General features: G+C 35.3%; 1 protein-coding gene across 1 annotated transcript in view; it reads right to left on the bottom strand.

Moving 5' to 3' along the window:
- Window positions 1–18,314, bottom strand: part of LOC115243399 — a 48,839-nt gene that overhangs the window by 19,920 nt on the left and 10,605 nt on the right. The window contains exon 2 of the mRNA XM_029820360.1: window positions 1,917–2,149. Within this exon, the coding sequence (XP_029676220.1) occupies window positions 1,917–2,149 (233 nt within the window). The remainder of the gene's footprint in view (window positions 1–1,916; window positions 2,150–18,314) is intronic.

Genomic DNA, 18,314 nt, shown 5'->3' with positions numbered 1-18,314 from the left:
ATAACAGGACGGAATACAATTTTTGTCGCGTCGGGCGACAAATTTCACTCCGGATGTTGGATGGAATTTTGAATGAGTACATGGCGGTCGCGAAATTTGGATCAATACCCAAGTAAGGCAACGCGCTGGTAAATGGTGCTGTAAAGTTGCTGAAACTCGTCCGACAAACTCGTCGATGCGGCGTTCTGCGGCGGTGCTCGACTCGTTTCTCTCTCTCTCTCTCTCTCGCTCTTTCTCATAGCACGCTCGCGAGAAACGAAAGTAGTTTGCACATTTGCAAGAGCAGTTTGCAAGCCGAGGCAGCTTCTACGACGATGAACATGCTCGGGGTAAGAAAATAACCTGTTAGACGTGTACCACGTCACGTTCCCAAGAGAACGCCATAACGCTCGTATTTTCCACCGAATCCGCCACGTCACGTTTTCGTTTCGCGGAAATTAAGGGCGACGAATATAATTACTTCATTGTTGTGTAATTAGTTGGTTCTAGCGCGCCGTATTTTTACGTGGCTGTCACACTTTTTAAAATGTATATGAAAGAGAATATATATATATATACAATGAAGAGCGAAGACAGGAAAAGTTTCCTTTATACCAGAATAAGAGTAAATTGAGCTGTAAAATAATTACTTTGGATAAAACATGGTGTGCAAAAATAGAGAAAGCTTGAAGTTTCTCGAAATACATGTCGCGCATTTGCTGCATTTGGCAGCGAAATTTCAACAGTTACACGAAGTTTTTTTGGACGAAACAAGCGTGGTTGGTCGGTCGAAAAATTTATGAAAAGGACGCGAAACATACGGGAAATAACGGACAGTCGTTTTATAACGCGTAACGTCGTTCATTCATGAATGAATTTCGTTTCATGAATCGTAATCTCGCGCGATCGGAAAAATATGTTATTATTCCTACGAAACGAGAAATGAAAAACATCGTCGTGCGCGCGAGATGCAGTTCCGTATAAATCCATCCCGTTCTTATCCCGCAACGAATGATCGATGGGCGACATTTCCCGCGCAAACGGCGATAAACTATTGGTCGTCGAGATCTTGTGTCCGTCGCTGCCGTAGAGAGAGATTTTGCGGGCGCAAAATTCCTTGTAATCTTTCGATCGTTACGGAAAATTGAGAAAAATTCTTGCCCCAGGCGAGACACAGCAAAAAATTATCAAGCGGTTACGTTTCGGGGTCGTTGGAAATTAGAGATGTTTATTTTTTTAAGATACAGAGAGCGAGCGGAATAAGATTTGTGCACGTCACAAAGAAAGAAAACAAATAGTACATTTTTAATTATTAATATATACACGCACACGAAATGTTTTACAATCACCTTTTATTCTTTTAATAATAGATTGTCTGGTCAATTTCCTTAGTGAAAATATTGAGGCATCGATAGTTAGAAGTTATTGAAAAAGAAGGGCTTTTCGCAAACTATACTTTGTAGAATTAACAGGTTGACAAAACTACATTCTTCAATTAATTTCAAGTGTAGTTTATTTTAATTGAAATTTAATTTGTTCAATCACAAAGATATACGATGGAAAAAATTGGAAACTTGCAAAAAATGATGACTCTTCTTGACATTTTTGTTAAGAAAAAATTGACTTTAAATTGGCCAGAAAATATATTATTAAAAGAACATCTGGAAATTTAAGAACACTTTACATAAGAAATGAAAGAGGTAATAATATAGTCTGACCAATAACTGCCTTTTTTTACTTGCTTAATAATTAATTAACTAATACTTGTTTAATATATTAAAACATCTGAGAATATAATTAAAAAAACAATATATAAAAATATATACATATAATTTTTTAAAATTATATTTTTAGAAATATAAATATATTAGGCGAGTAGTAAAGACAGTTATTAGTCAGACTATATTCTACCTCATATATATAAAGACGGAGGTTACCTTGGAGTACATGAGGCTCAAGGGCAGACTGATCGCGATGCTGAGGATCCACACGAAAGTGATCTTCAGGGTGACCCGCTTCTTGGTCTTGTTGCGTCCAAACTTCATCGGGTAACGTAGACTTAGGTAACGGTCCACGCTTATGGTGCACAAGTGCATTATGCTCGCGGTACAGAACAGAACGTCGAGGCAGATCCAGGCAAGGCAATAGACCGATGGTAATGGAAAGTATCCTGCGAAGCAGCAAAACGGCGGGGGTGAGTCTTGTGCTGCCCGCGCGAAGCGCGACTAATTAAACCACGACTCAATTAGCGGTGTCTTGGCTCGCCGGGACATAAATTTCAATTATCTTGACATTCGTTCTTGCGCGATGTTTTATTCGCGCATTGAAGTATACCCGCGGAATGTTGTCCGTATTAAACAGATTTTGATGCCGAGATGCTGCCGTTGTACACCTAATGATAGCAAGATTAATCAAAATCTCGAAATATTTATATATATTTTTTAAAACTTAACTGTTTCAGGGATATATATTTTGGAAATTGCATCTCATTTATTATGTACGCAAGTATATTTATGATATTTATTAAACATATTAGATTTTATTGCATATATATATATATATATTGAATTATACTTTATAATTTTATACGTGTACAAAGATTTAATTATTATTGATCAGATCTATCGAAACTGTCATTACATCTCTTGGCTTCTTAGTATGACGTAATATCGAGGTGACATCGATACGTCGGTTCGCCGGCATGCACGATGTCGATAGACAAGCAATTTGCATGCGTAGTTTGTTAAGTAAACTTTGTAAAGGGCGTGGCAATTTTCCTTTAATCTTCGCTAGATTGCATTCGAGGCAATTCGGGGCTATTCGATATTAAATTTTCCGTTCCTCTCGCATTCTGAACGACGATATACGCGGAAGTGGCGTAATATTATAGCAAATAGAAAGCTGTTATTTTGAGATCGATGTTATCCAGCGCAATTTTATCTCCTCTTTTCCCTTCTCCCCTCCCCCCTTTCCCCCTTACCCCTTACCCGACCTTTAAACTTTGTTTAATAATTAATCTCGGCGTATCGTCGAGTCTCAAAACGCGAATGCACTCGCATTTTTTTCAATTATTTATTTTTGCAAGCTGCCAAAGGCCATAATTGATACGCCCACTCTTCGTTAATAAACGTTTTACATCTGACGGACGTAGCCGCGCGAAAACTTTAGTCTGCCGAGCAACTTCCGGTTGTAAAACTCGTTCCGCCAAAGGTTACTCGTTAATCTCATTTTATGCGCAAATAATTAATGAGTAATAAATACACTTTGCCATCTACTTTGCAGCTGTTCTTCTTGCAATGTAATTTTTTTATTAGAAGATTTTAATTTCAGTAAGATTTTTATTTATCCTCGAAAGTATGTAAACACACAATTTTTCATTAGATAAGATATTAAGAAAATTTAACAAAAAATATGGTTTATTTCAAAGTAAATTAGTTACCTCTAATTTTATTTTTAATATAAAAAATTCTGCTTATTTTAGAAATTAAGCTAAGATTTAAATAAGATTGGGTCTTTTTTAAATTTATCCTTAAAGTATATTTTGAAAAGAGATTTATTTTTAAATACGCCGAGGGAGGAGTAGAGGGTGGAAAAAATTAGTTGCCAAATGGTCAAAGTGTACTTTGTTAAGTACACGAAACAATGATTAACCTTTGAATCAAACTCAAAGTTTTTCCTTTGTCAGTAATCATTTAAATTTCACGAGTGTCATGCAAATTTCGCGTGGGAGGTCTCATTCGTAGAATCGTGCCTCTGGGAGATGAGAGGGTGGAAAGGGTTGAGGGGGAAAGAACCAAGGAAAGTGCATCAAGAGTATAGAACCCGCGACGAAATGACGGGCGGTTAATGCACGAAGGAGTAGGAGGAATTAACGCAAATCCGCGTGTCTCAAACAAAATTATCGTCTACGCCGTGCAACCCCCGAAACTTGCATATTCATGTACTCCACCGGATTATCCAGCATATGTATATATATATACCGGTGATCTCTAAATTTTCGCTGCTTTATTAATGCAAAACCATCACCCGTCCCTCGGAGATTCGCGCGCACATATGTGCATCGTTTATTACTAAAGAAAGGATCCGCTTATAATTCATACGCTTCTCTAAACATAACATTGTTATGTACAACACTTGCATTTACTACGATATACGATATTATAATATGATATACAATATGTCATATATGCGCGTATGTTATATATAATGCAACAGTCGGGATGTGCTCCGGGGCAAGCGTTCACAATGAAAAACTTGAAAGTACAATTATACATATATCATATTGATAATAATCAAATAATAATTCAATAATAACTGCAATCCAACAGTTTAATTAAATGATTGAATTGTGTTCGAATAATTGAATAATAATCTAAAATATAATTGAATATTTTTAATGTAATAAAAATTAGAAATAATGCAATATGTTCTATTTATTATATATTAACATAATTGCATTATTAATTGCGATTGTCTACTAATTGAAAATGAGAGAGATCTGTTTACAAAATTGCGCGTACAAAAGAAGAAGTTATAAAAGATTATAAAGAATTATAAAGTATCTAAATTACCAAAGAATCTGGGAGAGAACTTAAAATTCTCAGCGTTAAGCAGCGTTAAAGCACTATTTCCACGGCATAAAATTGCAGAACAAATTAACCAGCGCAACTCATTTCCGCCGTAGGGTTGCTGGAGGGAGATGTATCTCTAATTTGGACTGTCTCTTTTTTCGCAAAGTTTAAACGAAAATAAACCTCTACTTTCACTAACGACATATCGGGGGACGACGTTTATCACCGAATTTTTTACTGAGATGTCTAATTCGCGAGAAAAGCTCTTCATTTTCAATTACGTAAAATCAAAATTGAACGCGAGAAAAATCATATCGATTAATTTTGAAGAATTAGATCTTGGTTTTACCAGAGATTTTTATTTTGCGTTATATAATTAAACGAAACTTTAATTAACAAATATTTATTTTTGCATATATAATTTGCTGTTTTAAAATTGTATGTTTTATCATTACAAATTCGTGTCTTTTGCGTTTAATTATATATAATTTCGATGATCTCTTATAATTTGATTTGTTAATTTAATTGGATCAACTTTTGTAGACGATTTAGTTAAGTTAAACTGATTTATTTGCTTCCTTTTTTATGAATTGTTTATTCTTGATTGTGTCGTATAGATATCCTTATAAAGCAACCTTGTGAGAGAGAAAAGGAGAGAGAGAGAGAGAGAGAGAGAGAGAGAGAGAGAGAGAGAGAGAGAGAGAGAGAGAGAGAGAGAGAGAGAGAGAGAGAGAGAGAGAGAGAGAGAGAGAGAGAGAGAGAGAGAGAGAGAGAGAGAGAGAGAGAGAGAGAGAGAGAGAGAGAGAGAGAGAGAGAGAGAGAGAGAGAGAGAGAGAGAGAGAGAGAGAGAGAGAGAGAGAGAGAGAGAGAGAGAGAGAGAGAGAGAGAGAGAGAGAGAGAGAGAGAGAGAGAGAGAGAGAGAGAGAGAGAGAGAGAGAGACAAACCGCGGACTTTTCGCGAGAATCTGTTCGCCTCGAATCCGCCGTGTATCTCGAACCAGCTTTCATAAAGTTATGCGAAGCACGCCTGCCGAGTTTCGTCGTTTGACACTGCACAGCAGGGGCGAGGAAATGTCGTATCCTCTCCCCCCTTCTACCAGTATTGCTTAGCACGCTGTATTATTAAGACGGCACCCACCCATAGAAAGTTTTGTTGTGTTATCAGAGGCGATAAGCTAATTACGAGAAGTCCGACGCGCTTTTCGTGTCCAATTTACTCGACGCTTCGGCGCCTTGTTTGTCCTTTCCTGCTTCACTTCGGAACTTTCTTTCTTTAACCGTCGATCTCTTTGGAATCTGATAAACTTTCTACGCGCCATTTCATTAAATCACTTTGCCTTTTTATATGCCATATTTCTTAAAGAAAATTAAGTGTCGGTTTCGAAGAAAAGAAAGAGTTAAAGAGTATATTTATATTATTATTATTATAGTTATATCGAGAATAGCTAATATAGATCTTTTTAAACTCTAGATTTCTTAATAATGACTTTAGCTAGATGCAAAAGTTGATGTAAAAAATTTAAAATATTGAAATTCTATGATTAATTTTTAATCTAATTCCGATTGATATCTTAATCAAAGGAAAATTAAAAAAAATAATAAAGTCATTATTTGAAAGATTAATTGCTTTTTATTTAATTTTCTTTTGATTAGGTCGTTAAAAATAATCATGATAAAATTATATTTTTTACAATATAATATCTTTTCCATACTCAATATCCTAACTAATTAAAATCATTTTTTGTAATGATCTCAATTTCGAAAAGATTTGTTTCAAATATTCATACATCTTGTAAATTTTATAACAGGATGATGTAGTTATAATACCGATATTCTGGTGAATTCTTTTGGATTAATTATGCAATTTTACGGATGTTAAATATTTCGTGGATATAATCTCAATCGCAATATTGACGTTTTTCTAATGGAAGGGCAATTTGAAAATTAAATTTCGATGAAATCCAATAATTGCAAAAGCGGCGATCGAAAATCGATATCACTCTTCTGCCGTCGTATCTCCGCTTAATGTCGCTTTGGCTGTCGTGTCAATTTGACACTTTTCAAGCTTCCAATTTACTTCATCTCCTTCCATCGATCAGATTAAAATGCGTCGTTTCGAGAAATTTTTTCGCCTTATATTGTATCCCCTATATCAAATTTTGGAGGATCCGCAGATTCTCAACAATGCGAGGATTACGATAAGAGAGATAAAAGAACATCCAGAAGAGTAATAGGATCTCGGACTGAAAGGAAGAATCCAATCTATACCTGTGTACATACATACAGGGTATGCCAAATTTGATTTAGAGTTTTTATTTTGCTCATTGCAATTGCAATCTGAAAAATGTGTCCCATTAAAATTTTATATTTAATTATTAATATTATATAAGTATTTCTCTTTCTTAATTAAAAAAATCTTTTTCTTTGATATCTTGATATATAGTGGTGTTTCTTCTTTGACTTTTTACTTCGAAAATTAAATTTGTGGAGTAAGGGGTGAAAAACTGGCGCGAGGTGTTTCGCGAGTTATACTCTTCCTAAAAAAGACTTGAGTGAAGATGCGAGGAACACGGGACACCCAGTACACATTCGGTCGCATTCCAATCCAGCATACGGCGGGAGATAGAAATCGATTTAAAAGCTCGAAGTAGAATCGAGAAGCGGGGATTAATTTGAAGGTACCCTCTTTCTGAAAGAGGTGTTGGATTTCGAGGACTCGCGCTAGAATAGCGCGGGCGTCGGTCCAAGCGATCGAGGTAATTCAATGATTCAAAAACGAATTCGGCAACTGTTCTCGCTCACAGCATTCTGTGTAGATGGAAAAAAAAATTCCGCCGCTCACTCGCCTATCGATTGCCGACACCAACGAGCGCTCTTTATTTTTACGGGTAAACTTTGTGCGGTTATACATGTCTGTGTGTTTCTCTCTCTCTCTTTCTCTATCTCTCTCTCTCTCTCTTTCATCTGGATGTCTTTCCGCGTGTATGCACGAATGTTTTGTACCAGTTTCATATTCTGTTGAATATCTACATTCAGCAGCCGCGCTTGCGGTTGCCGACCCGCGGGATATTTGTCCGGGTCTGGTCCGGGACGCGTTATTCTCGGTCCGAGGATCCGGCCGACCGTGCGAGCTGCCGGCGTCATAAATCACCGACCACTTTGTTCCGTCAAACGCGAGAATATCGTGCCAGGTGGCACGGCCACGTGGAGAATATTCCTTTCTTTTTTCCTCCTTTTTCACGGCCGCTCGTAATTAACCCTTTCTTCATGCCCTTATTATTTAGACCGCTCGCGAAATGCTTTTCCGCGCATCTTATTACGAGTTCGAAATTTCTAACGAGATTGCATGCATATAGAGAGGAATATTAATTACATTGATTACCAGGGATAGCAACGTAATTATTTTATCGTTAAAAATTAAAAATATATAATAAAAAATTAAATATTTAAATATTTAAAAATATATAAATTTTCGTAAAAATTGTTAAAAAGAGGAAAAAAAGATGGCAGGTTTTGAGAATTCACACGCGAGAAACGGTGAAAATCTATTGTTTTTTCTATGATTCGTATAAATTGAATAATTGAACGAAAAAATAGAGGTATTATTTGGCGAAAGAAAATGGTGGTTTCGTAAAATTGCGCTCGCAGTGATCGTCGTGACGCGACGAGGATCTCAGAGCACTCGAGCGTACCGTTCGAGAGTATCTAGAGCGATTAAACTTTAGAGTGACGAGCAATTTGAAACGTGTTTCGACTTTCAGGTTAAACGCAGTCTTTCCTTTTGCGGGATAAACGCGCAAAAATTCTTGGTCTCCTTAAATCAATTATCACTTTCGTGAAACGTTGGAATGATCCCTTGGGTCAAAAAAGGGAGGAAGGATAAGCCAAGAAATGAGCAGGGAGATTCAGGAAAGGAAAAGATCCTCTCTTCCCTCTTCGTTTGAAAAGGATCGTAAAAGAGGGTCGAACTTCTTTTTTTCAAAAACTTTTGCCGTCTCGAACTTCCAGGCTTTTACTATAGAATCCTTGAGCTTAGCTTTTTAGCTTGGTTGAATCCATGAATTCTCTGAATTTTTGAACTTGCGAATCTTGCTGTTGTTTTTAATTCCTTTAGGTTTTAAGGGGGAAAATCTTAGAAGAATTCGAGATTCTGGATTATATATATATATAATTTTCATTAGGCATCAATTTATAAAATATTTAATGCCTTCACGTGTTGTTATTATTTATGAAGTAAACGAAAAATTTTTGTAAAAGCATTTTTACGCGTGCGCGCGAAACAGGACTTTTCTGGACAAGTGTAGTGCTTACAAACGCACACGTTTTTTTCTGCAATTCGTAACAATAACACCGTTATTTTGTTTTTCACGTGTCGCTATTGTCTCTCAGTTTAACCGGTTATGATACACCGGTCTCGCATCATTTGAAAAAATGGTTTAACAAAAAGTTATTCGGTTTGATATGAAATATCAGATTATACATTCCACACGTACTGCCTATTTTTATTTAAATATTTGAAGACGACCTTCCGCGTCAGTTAAATTTCAACAGATTATCATATGAGAAATAAAAGGGGTTTTGTGTTGGGTCGGGTGAAACGCAACAACGATCACATTTCCTCTTGTGCCTCTTCTAGCGTTCCAGAAGTATTAACTTGAAAAATCTCTCGCCGACATTTCTCGCAACAACTGAGATATGTCTTTGTAAAAAAATCTTTTCGCTTTAACGTAATATGTGTAAAATCTGATTATGGGAAGATCAGTTTACCTCAAAAAAGTGTTCCGTAAATTTAAAATTGAAATATGACATGTGCAATGATCCAACAGTTTCGTTATTCTAAACTAATGATGGGGGATTTGATATTAATTGTATAATTAATTAAAACTTATGACTTAGTACACATTGACTTTTCAAGAATGTTTCAGATTACAATTTTTTCTTGAGATTAATTTTTCTTGCTTTTGAATCGCTTAGAGAAGGATAAAGTTCCGATCAATTGTAAAATTCTAAGCTTTTTTTTTACGCTGAAAAACAAAGATCAATACTAAAATAAGCAGATAAATTTCAACGTCGAGGGTGCCTGGATTTCGTACGTAAATCTTATGAAATATGAGATACTTGTATACATGGTGATTCTCTAAAATAAGTCGGTAAACTTTGTCGGCGTATCGATTTGAATTTTTTTTTTAGCTATGACAAGAAAAATTGTACGTATAATCGTCATTATTAAAATCTCCGTCTTTAAATTAACTCTTTATCAAAGTCAAGAGTCAAAGTCAAAAATTCATGTTTGAAAGTATAATAAATCGTCGAATAGGAAATTTTGTTTCATTTCCGATCTCTTATAACAAAAACTGTCATGACTCTTATCAATTTTTGTTAACGAAAAAATTTGACTTTAAATTAGTCATAGAATACTCCGATAAATTGCCAGCTTCTCGAAAAGTGTATTGATCTTTCAAATTTAGAGATGTGTAAAGAGAGAGGTCGACATTCTCGCGAATGGAAATTTCATTCGTCATATTGAAGTCTCGTGGAATTGTGTCGAGGATTGTGTGCAAGCCCGAATTCGGGCGCGATGTATTGACACATTCTGGAGACCGTCGACTCCTCTTCCTTTTTCTCTTCCGCCTGATGGATTCTGGGGAAAGGTCGCAAAACGCGAATGGAAATAGCTCGCCGCAAGCACGAAAATACCTATATTCAGTATCCCTTTTATTTCCCATCTCTTCTATATTCACCGCTTCTATTCTCCCGCCTGCGGAGAAACGCGGACTTAAGAATACGAAGGAATGATAAACTTTTAACATAAAAAATTCAACAAACTAAGAACTCGCAATCGCGAAGTCATATTTGTACGCTCTGCGCGGATCTGTCAAAAGAATGTGCAGAATTGACAGCTTTACGAACTAAATATTTGAGAAGATAAAAGAGCCATTGGTCAAATATTCGGAAAATGAAAATTTTTAAGCATCGTATATATGAAAGATCTCAGAATAGAGAAAAAAATTTTTTGAATAAGTTAACATTCCGACAACATTAGAAATTTGCTTTTAATTAGACCTTTTTTCTGATTTTAATGAACCGTCTTTAATAAATAGGTTTGAATCTACGGAAAGAGATGGGAGACTAAACGTTCTAGAGGAATTATTGCAAAAAAATTAGTTTGAAAAAAGATTGAATGGGGGAATAAAAATCGTACAATATTTGAGAGGAGAATATTTTTTTCCAGGCGCAAGAGTAGAATGAACGCTCGGAAATTTGTAAGCAAAAATTGGATTTTATAGACTAGTAGCAAGCGCTAAAGCTACTAAAGCGATTTCGCGGTGAGAGAGAGAGAGAGAGAGAGAGAGAGAGAGAGAGACAAACCGCGGACTTTTCGCGAGAATCTGTTCGCCTCGAATCCGCCGTGTATCTCGAACCAGCTTTCATAAAGTTATGCGAAGCACGCCTGCCGAGTTTCGTCGTTTGACACTGCACAGCAGGGGCGAGGAAATGTCGTATCCTCTCCCCCCTTCTACCAGTATTGGTTAGCACGCTGTATTATTAAGACGGCACCCACCCATAGAAAGTTTTGTTGTGTTATCAGAGGCGATAAGCTAATTACGAGAAGTCCGACGCGCTTTTCGTGTCCAATTTACTCGACGCTTCGGCGCCTTGTTTGTCCTTTCCTGCTTCACTTCGGAACTTTCTTTCTTTAACCGTCGATCTCTTTGGAATCTGATAAACTTTCTACGCGCCATTTCATTAAATCACTTTGCCTTTTTATATGCCATATTTCTTAAAGAAAATTAAGTGTCGGTTTCGAAGAAAAGAAAGAGTTAAAGAGTATATTTATATTATTATTATTATAGTTATATCGAGAATAGCTAATATAGATCTTTTTAAACTCTAGATTTCTTAATAATGACTTTAGCTAGATGCAAAAGTTGATGTAAAAAATTTAAAATATTGAAATTCTATGATTAATTTTTAATCTAATTCCGATTGATATCTTAATCAAAGGAAAATTAAAAAAAATAATAAAGTCATTATTTGAAAGATTAATTGCTTTTTATTTAATTTTCTTTTGATTAGGTCGTTAAAAATAATCATGATAAAATTATATTTTTTACAATATAATATCTTTTCCATACTCAATATCCTAACTAATTAAAATCATTTTTTGTAATGATCTCAATTTCGAAAAGATTTGTTTCAAATATTCATACATCTTGTAAATTTTATAACAGGATGATGTAGTTATAATACCGATATTCTGGTGAATTCTTTTGGATTAATTATGCAATTTTACGGATGTTAAATATTTCGTGGATATAATCTCAATCGCAATATTGACGTTTTTCTAATGGAAGGGCAATTTGAAAATTAAATTTCGATGAAATCCAATAATTGCAAAAGCGGCGATCGAAAATCGATATCACTCTTCTGCCGTCGTATCTCCGCTTAATGTCGCTTTGGCTGTCGTGTCAATTTGACACTTTTCAAGCTTCCAATTTACTTCATCTCCTTCCATCGATCAGATTAAAATGCGTCGTTTCGAGAAATTTTTTCGCCTTATATTGTATCCCCTATATCAAATTTTGGAGGATCCGCAGATTCTCAACAATGCGAGGATTACGATAAGAGAGATAAAAGAACATCCAGAAGAGTAATAGGATCTCGGACTGAAAGGAAGAATCCAATCTATACCTGTGTACATACATACAGGGTATGCCAAATTTGATTTAGAGTTTTTATTTTGCTCATTGCAATTGCAATCTGAAAAATGTGTCCCATTAAAATTTTATATTTAATTATTAATATTATATAAGTATTTCTCTTTCTTAATTAAAAAAATCTTTTTCTTTGATATCTTGATATATAGTGGTGTTTCTTCTTTGACTTTTTACTTCGAAAATTAAATTTGTGGAGTAAGGGGTGAAAAACTGGCGCGAGGTGTTTCGCGAGTTATACTCTTCCTAAAAAAGACTTGAGTGAAGATGCGAGGAACACGGGACACCCAGTACACATTCGGTCGCATTCCAATCCAGCATACGGCGGGAGATAGAAATCGATTTAAAAGCTCGAAGTAGAATCGAGAAGCGGGGATTAATTTGAAGGTACCCTCTTTCTGAAAGAGGTGTTGGATTTCGAGGACTCGCGCTAGAATAGCGCGGGCGTCGGTCCAAGCGATCGAGGTAATTCAATGATTCAAAAACGAATTCGGCAACTGTTCTCGCTCACAGCATTCTGTGTAGATGGAAAAAAAAATTCCGCCGCTCACTCGCCTATCGATTGCCGACACCAACGAGCGCTCTTTATTTTTACGGGTAAACTTTGTGCGGTTATACATGTCTGTGTGTTTCTCTCTCTCTCTTTCTCTATCTCTCTCTCTCTCTCTTTCATCTGGATGTCTTTCCGCGTGTATGCACGAATGTTTTGTACCAGTTTCATATTCTGTTGAATATCTACATTCAGCAGCCGCGCTTGCGGTTGCCGACCCGCGGGATATTTGTCCGGGTCTGGTCCGGGACGCGTTATTCTCGGTCCGAGGATCCGGCCGACCGTGCGAGCTGCCGGCGTCATAAATCACCGACCACTTTGTTCCGTCAAACGCGAGAATATCGTGCCAGGTGGCACGGCCACGTGGAGAATATTCCTTTCTTTTTTCCTCCTTTTTCACGGCCGCTCGTAATTAACCCTTTCTTCATGCCCTTATTATTTAGACCGCTCGCGAAATGCTTTTCCGCGCATCTTATTACGAGTTCGAAATTTCTAACGAGATTGCATGCATATAGAGAGGAATATTAATTACATTGATTACCAGGGATAGCAACGTAATTATTTTATCGTTAAAAATTAAAAATATATAATAAAAAATTAAATATTTAAATATTTAAAAATATATAAATTTTCGTAAAAATTGTTAAAAAGAGGAAAAAAAGATGGCAGGTTTTGAGAATTCACACGCGAGAAACGGTGAAAATCTATTGTTTTTTCTATGATTCGTATAAATTGAATAATTGAACGAAAAAATAGAGGTATTATTTGGCGAAAGAAAATGGTGGTTTCGTAAAATTGCGCTCGCAGTGATCGTCGTGACGCGACGAGGATCTCAGAGCACTCGAGCGTACCGTTCGAGAGTATCTAGAGCGATTAAACTTTAGAGTGACGAGCAATTTGAAACGTGTTTCGACTTTCAGGTTAAACGCAGTCTTTCCTTTTGCGGGATAAACGCGCAAAAATTCTTGGTCTCCTTAAATCAATTATCACTTTCGTGAAACGTTGGAATGATCCCTTGGGTCAAAAAAGGGAGGAAGGATAAGCCAAGAAATGAGCAGGGAGATTCAGGAAAGGAAAAGATCCTCTCTTCCCTCTTCGTTTGAAAAGGATCGTAAAAGAGGGTCGAACTTCTTTTTTTCAAAAACTTTTGCCGTCTCGAACTTCCAGGCTTTTACTATAGAATCCTTGAGCTTAGCTTTTTAGCTTGGTTGAATCCATGAATTCTCTGAATTTTTGAACTTGCGAATCTTGCTGTTGTTTTTAATTCCTTTAGGTTTTAAGGGGGAAAATCTTAGAAGAATTCGAGATTCTGGATTATATATATATATATAATTTTCATTAGGCATCAATTTATAAAATATTTAATGCCTTCACGTGTTGTTATTATTTATGAAGTAAACGAAAAATTTTTGTAAAAGCATTTTTACGCGTGCGCGCGAAACAGGACTTTTCTGGACAAGTGTAGTGCTTACAAACGCACACGTTTTTTTCTGCAATTCGTAACAATAACACCGTTATTTTGTTTTTCACGTGTCGCTATTGTCTCTCAGTTTAACCGGTTATGATACACCGGTCTCGCATCATTTGAAAAAATGGTTTAACAAAAAGTTATTCGGTTTGATATGAAATATCAGATTATACATTCCACACGTACTGCCTATTTTTATTTAAATATTTGAAGACGACCTTCCGCGTCAGTTAAATTTCAACAGATTATCATATGAGAAATAAAAGGGGTTTTGTGTTGGGTCGGGTGAAACGCAACAACGATCACATTTCCTCTTGTGCCTCTTCTAGCGTTCCAGAAGTATTAACTTGAAAAATCTCTCGCCGACATTTCTCGCAACAACTGAGATATGTCTTTGTAAAAAAATCTTTTCGCTTTAACGTAATATGTGTAAAATCTGATTATGGGAAGATCAGTTTACCTCAAAAAAGTGTTCCGTAAATTTAAAATTGAAATATGACATGTGCAATGATCCAACAGTTTCGTTATTCTAAACTAATGATGGGGGATTTGATATTAATTGTATAATTAATTAAAACTTATGACTTAGTACACATTGACTTTTCAAGAATGTTTCAGATTACAATTTTTTCTTGAGATTAATTTTTCTTGCTTTTGAATCGCTTAGAGAAGGATAAAGTTCCGATCAATTGTAAAATTCTAAGCTTTTTTTTTACGCTGAAAAACAAAGATCAATACTAAAATAAGCAGATAAATTTCAACGTCGAGGGTGCCTGGATTTCGTACGTAAATCTTATGAAATATGAGATACTTGTATACATGGTGATTCTCTAAAATAAGTCGGTAAACTTTGTCGGCGTATCGATTTGAATTTTTTTTTTAGCTATGACAAGAAAAATTGTACGTATAATCGTCATTATTAAAATCTCCGTCTTTAAATTAACTCTTTATCAAAGTCAAGAGTCAAAGTCAAAAATTCATGTTTGAAAGTATAATAAATCGTCGAATAGGAAATTTTGTTTCATTTCCGATCTCTTATAACAAAAACTGTCATGACTCTTATCAATTTTTGTTAACGAAAAAATTTGACTTTAAATTAGTCATAGAATACTCCGATAAATTGCCAGCTTCTCGAAAAGTGTATTGATCTTTCAAATTTAGAGATGTGTAAAGAGAGAGGTCGACATTCTCGCGAATGGAAATTTCATTCGTCATATTGAAGTCTCGTGGAATTGTGTCGAGGATTGTGTGCAAGCCCGAATTCGGGCGCGATGTATTGACACATTCTGGAGACCGTCGACTCCTCTTCCTTTTTCTCTTCCGCCTGATGGATTCTGGGGAAAGGTCGCAAAACGCGAATGGAAATAGCTCGCCGCAAGCACGAAAATACCTATATTCAGTATCCCTTTTATTTCCCATCTCTTCTATATTCACCGCTTCTATTCTCCCGCCTGCGGAGAAACGCGGACTTAAGAATACGAAGGAATGATAAACTTTTAACATAAAAAATTCAACAAACTAAGAACTCGCAATCGCGAAGTCATATTTGTACGCTCTGCGCGGATCTGTCAAAAGAATGTGCAGAATTGACAGCTTTACGAACTAAATATTTGAGAAGATAAAAGAGCCATTGGTCAAATATTCGGAAAATGAAAATTTTTAAGCATCGTATATATGAAAGATCTCAGAATAGAGAAAAAAATTTTTTGAATAAGTTAACATTCCGACAACATTAGAAATTTGCTTTTAATTAGACCTTTTTTCTGATTTTAATGAACCGTCTTTAATAAATAGGTTTGAATCTACGGAAAGAGATGGGAGACTAAACGTTCTAGAGGAATTATTGCAAAAAAATTAGTTTGAAAAAAGATTGAATGGGGGAATAAAAATCGTACAATATTTGAGAGGAGAATATTTTTTTCCAGGCGCAAGAGTAGAATGAACGCTCGGAAATTTGTAAGCAAAAATTGGATTTTATAGACTAGTAGCAAGCGCTAAAGCTACTAAAGCGATTTCGCGGTGCTTTTGCCTCACGTTCCATCACTTTTGAGTGCTTAATATGGCCACCATCGCACCATTAAGCATGCCGATGCGGCCTTTGCGTCGCTGCAAATTTTGATTAACGGATGGGTTCACTGATGCATAATAACAAACGATTTACTATTCACGCGGGACGGCTTAGCGATATTGACAATGGGGATTCGCATCCGCAATGATTAATCCACCGCAGACTCGCAGAAAGTAAATTCCTGGATTTTTAACATTGCGCTCAATTTTATTTAATTTCGACTATATTGACAGCTAAAAATTAATTTATCGAAAAGTGTCCAAGTATAAATAATTTTAAATGTTATAAATGTAAGAAATAAAGAACATTTTTTAGAACTTTTAATTCAAGGACGTTCAACAAAAAAAAAATTAAAAATACAAAAACAGCATTTCAAAGATTTATATATTTTTCAAAAATATAAATCAAAAGGTAAAGCAATCGAAAAATTATCTAAATTTTCAGACTAATATTCGGTTTCTTACCTTTTCTCTTTCTTCGAAAATCTTAAATTTGAATTTTGATTTCTCAAAATTTTTGATTCCTTTTTATTTTTAGGGAGAGAATCAAAGTGTAATGATCGTTATAGATCTGGTTTTTTGAATTTTTAGATCTTCGAATTTTCTAAATTTTTTAGACAAATATATATATAAAATTCAAAAATATTGAATCGAAATTATACATATATTTTGAATCCTGCATAAAAAAAATAAGATATAAAAATGTATGTATTTTGGCTTGGAAGAAAAGACACAGAATCATCGGAAGGATATTCTTCCGAAGTAAATTATTATCTTCGAAGGATTCGAGGAGACTGCAAGTCACTCGGTCAGATTAATCACTGATGTGAAGAAAAGCGACGTTCGCGACGCCGACGGTCAGTGACACGACGACGTCGAGATATCGAGTCATTAATAATCCCTTTCCTTTAATGGCATCCTTCGGCAATCTCGCTCGCACAAAAGAACGAGCCTGATCCATAATGAACTTTTTCACGGCGCGACATAATTTATAGATCTCACTCTCTCAGTTTCTTGCAATTCGCGGCAACAAAATTGGTGAAATTTTTTCGCATGTATCTCTCCGAGAGAGATTTATCTCAATTTAATTTAATTTCAAAATCCAATCTTCTTGTTATTAATGCCAAAATTTCATCATCTTTATAAAACTAACGGATTTAATATTCGTAAATATTTTGAGACTTTAATCACGTACTTTAACTTGATGGCAAGAACGGATGATATATTTGCTAGACGGAGAATTTACGGGAATTAAAAAATTTTTATCATTATACACATAATATAATGTGCTTTCATTAAATTACTGCGCATACACAAATGCACATTACATTCACAGTAGCAGAACCAAAATGAGTAGTCTCAGCTAGAAAAATGATTTAATATTTACAAACTCAGATTTATATGATCAGCGTAAAATACATATTTTATCTTTACTAGAACATTCACTCAAAAAAGTGGTATTGCAACTACAGCAAAAATTTTCTTGGTGCGCAAAATTAACTGAGGTACATAAATGATTAGCAAATACTGTGATATCGCATATGTTTCGCATTTAGTCAATCTAAGTGACAGAGACAGAATTTATATCTGAACTGTTTGTGAAATTTAGAAAGAATGTTTTTCTGTGGCGCCTATCCATGTTAAGGCCAATCATACTTGTTATAAAGTTTGGCTGTGGTAGACAGAAAAAATTAGCGGCAAGAAACAAATGAATATATAATCCTCACGTCTAACATATTTGTATAACGCGCTCAATCTATCTAGCTCTTTTAAACAATTTTTCTCAATTTTTCGATGCTGCAGTTATAATTGGCAGTTATATTTCTCATAAAGATCGTTCTAGCTGTAGTATCGAAACTCATATTTATCCAATGCAGTGATTAACATTTGGCAATGGGACCTAAATTTTCTAGAAGATATTATTAGAATATTGCTGCTATAAATTCTATATGTAACAGACAATA

The sequence above is a fragment of the Formica exsecta genome, unplaced genomic scaffold (assembly GCF_003651465.1).
Source record: "Formica exsecta isolate Colony F162 unplaced genomic scaffold, ASM365146v1 scaffold120, whole genome shotgun sequence".
Lineage (NCBI taxonomy): Eukaryota > Metazoa > Arthropoda > Insecta > Hymenoptera > Formicidae > Formica > Formica exsecta.
Note: the sequence above shows the minus strand (reverse complement) of the source record. Positions and strands in the feature narration are given on the sequence as shown.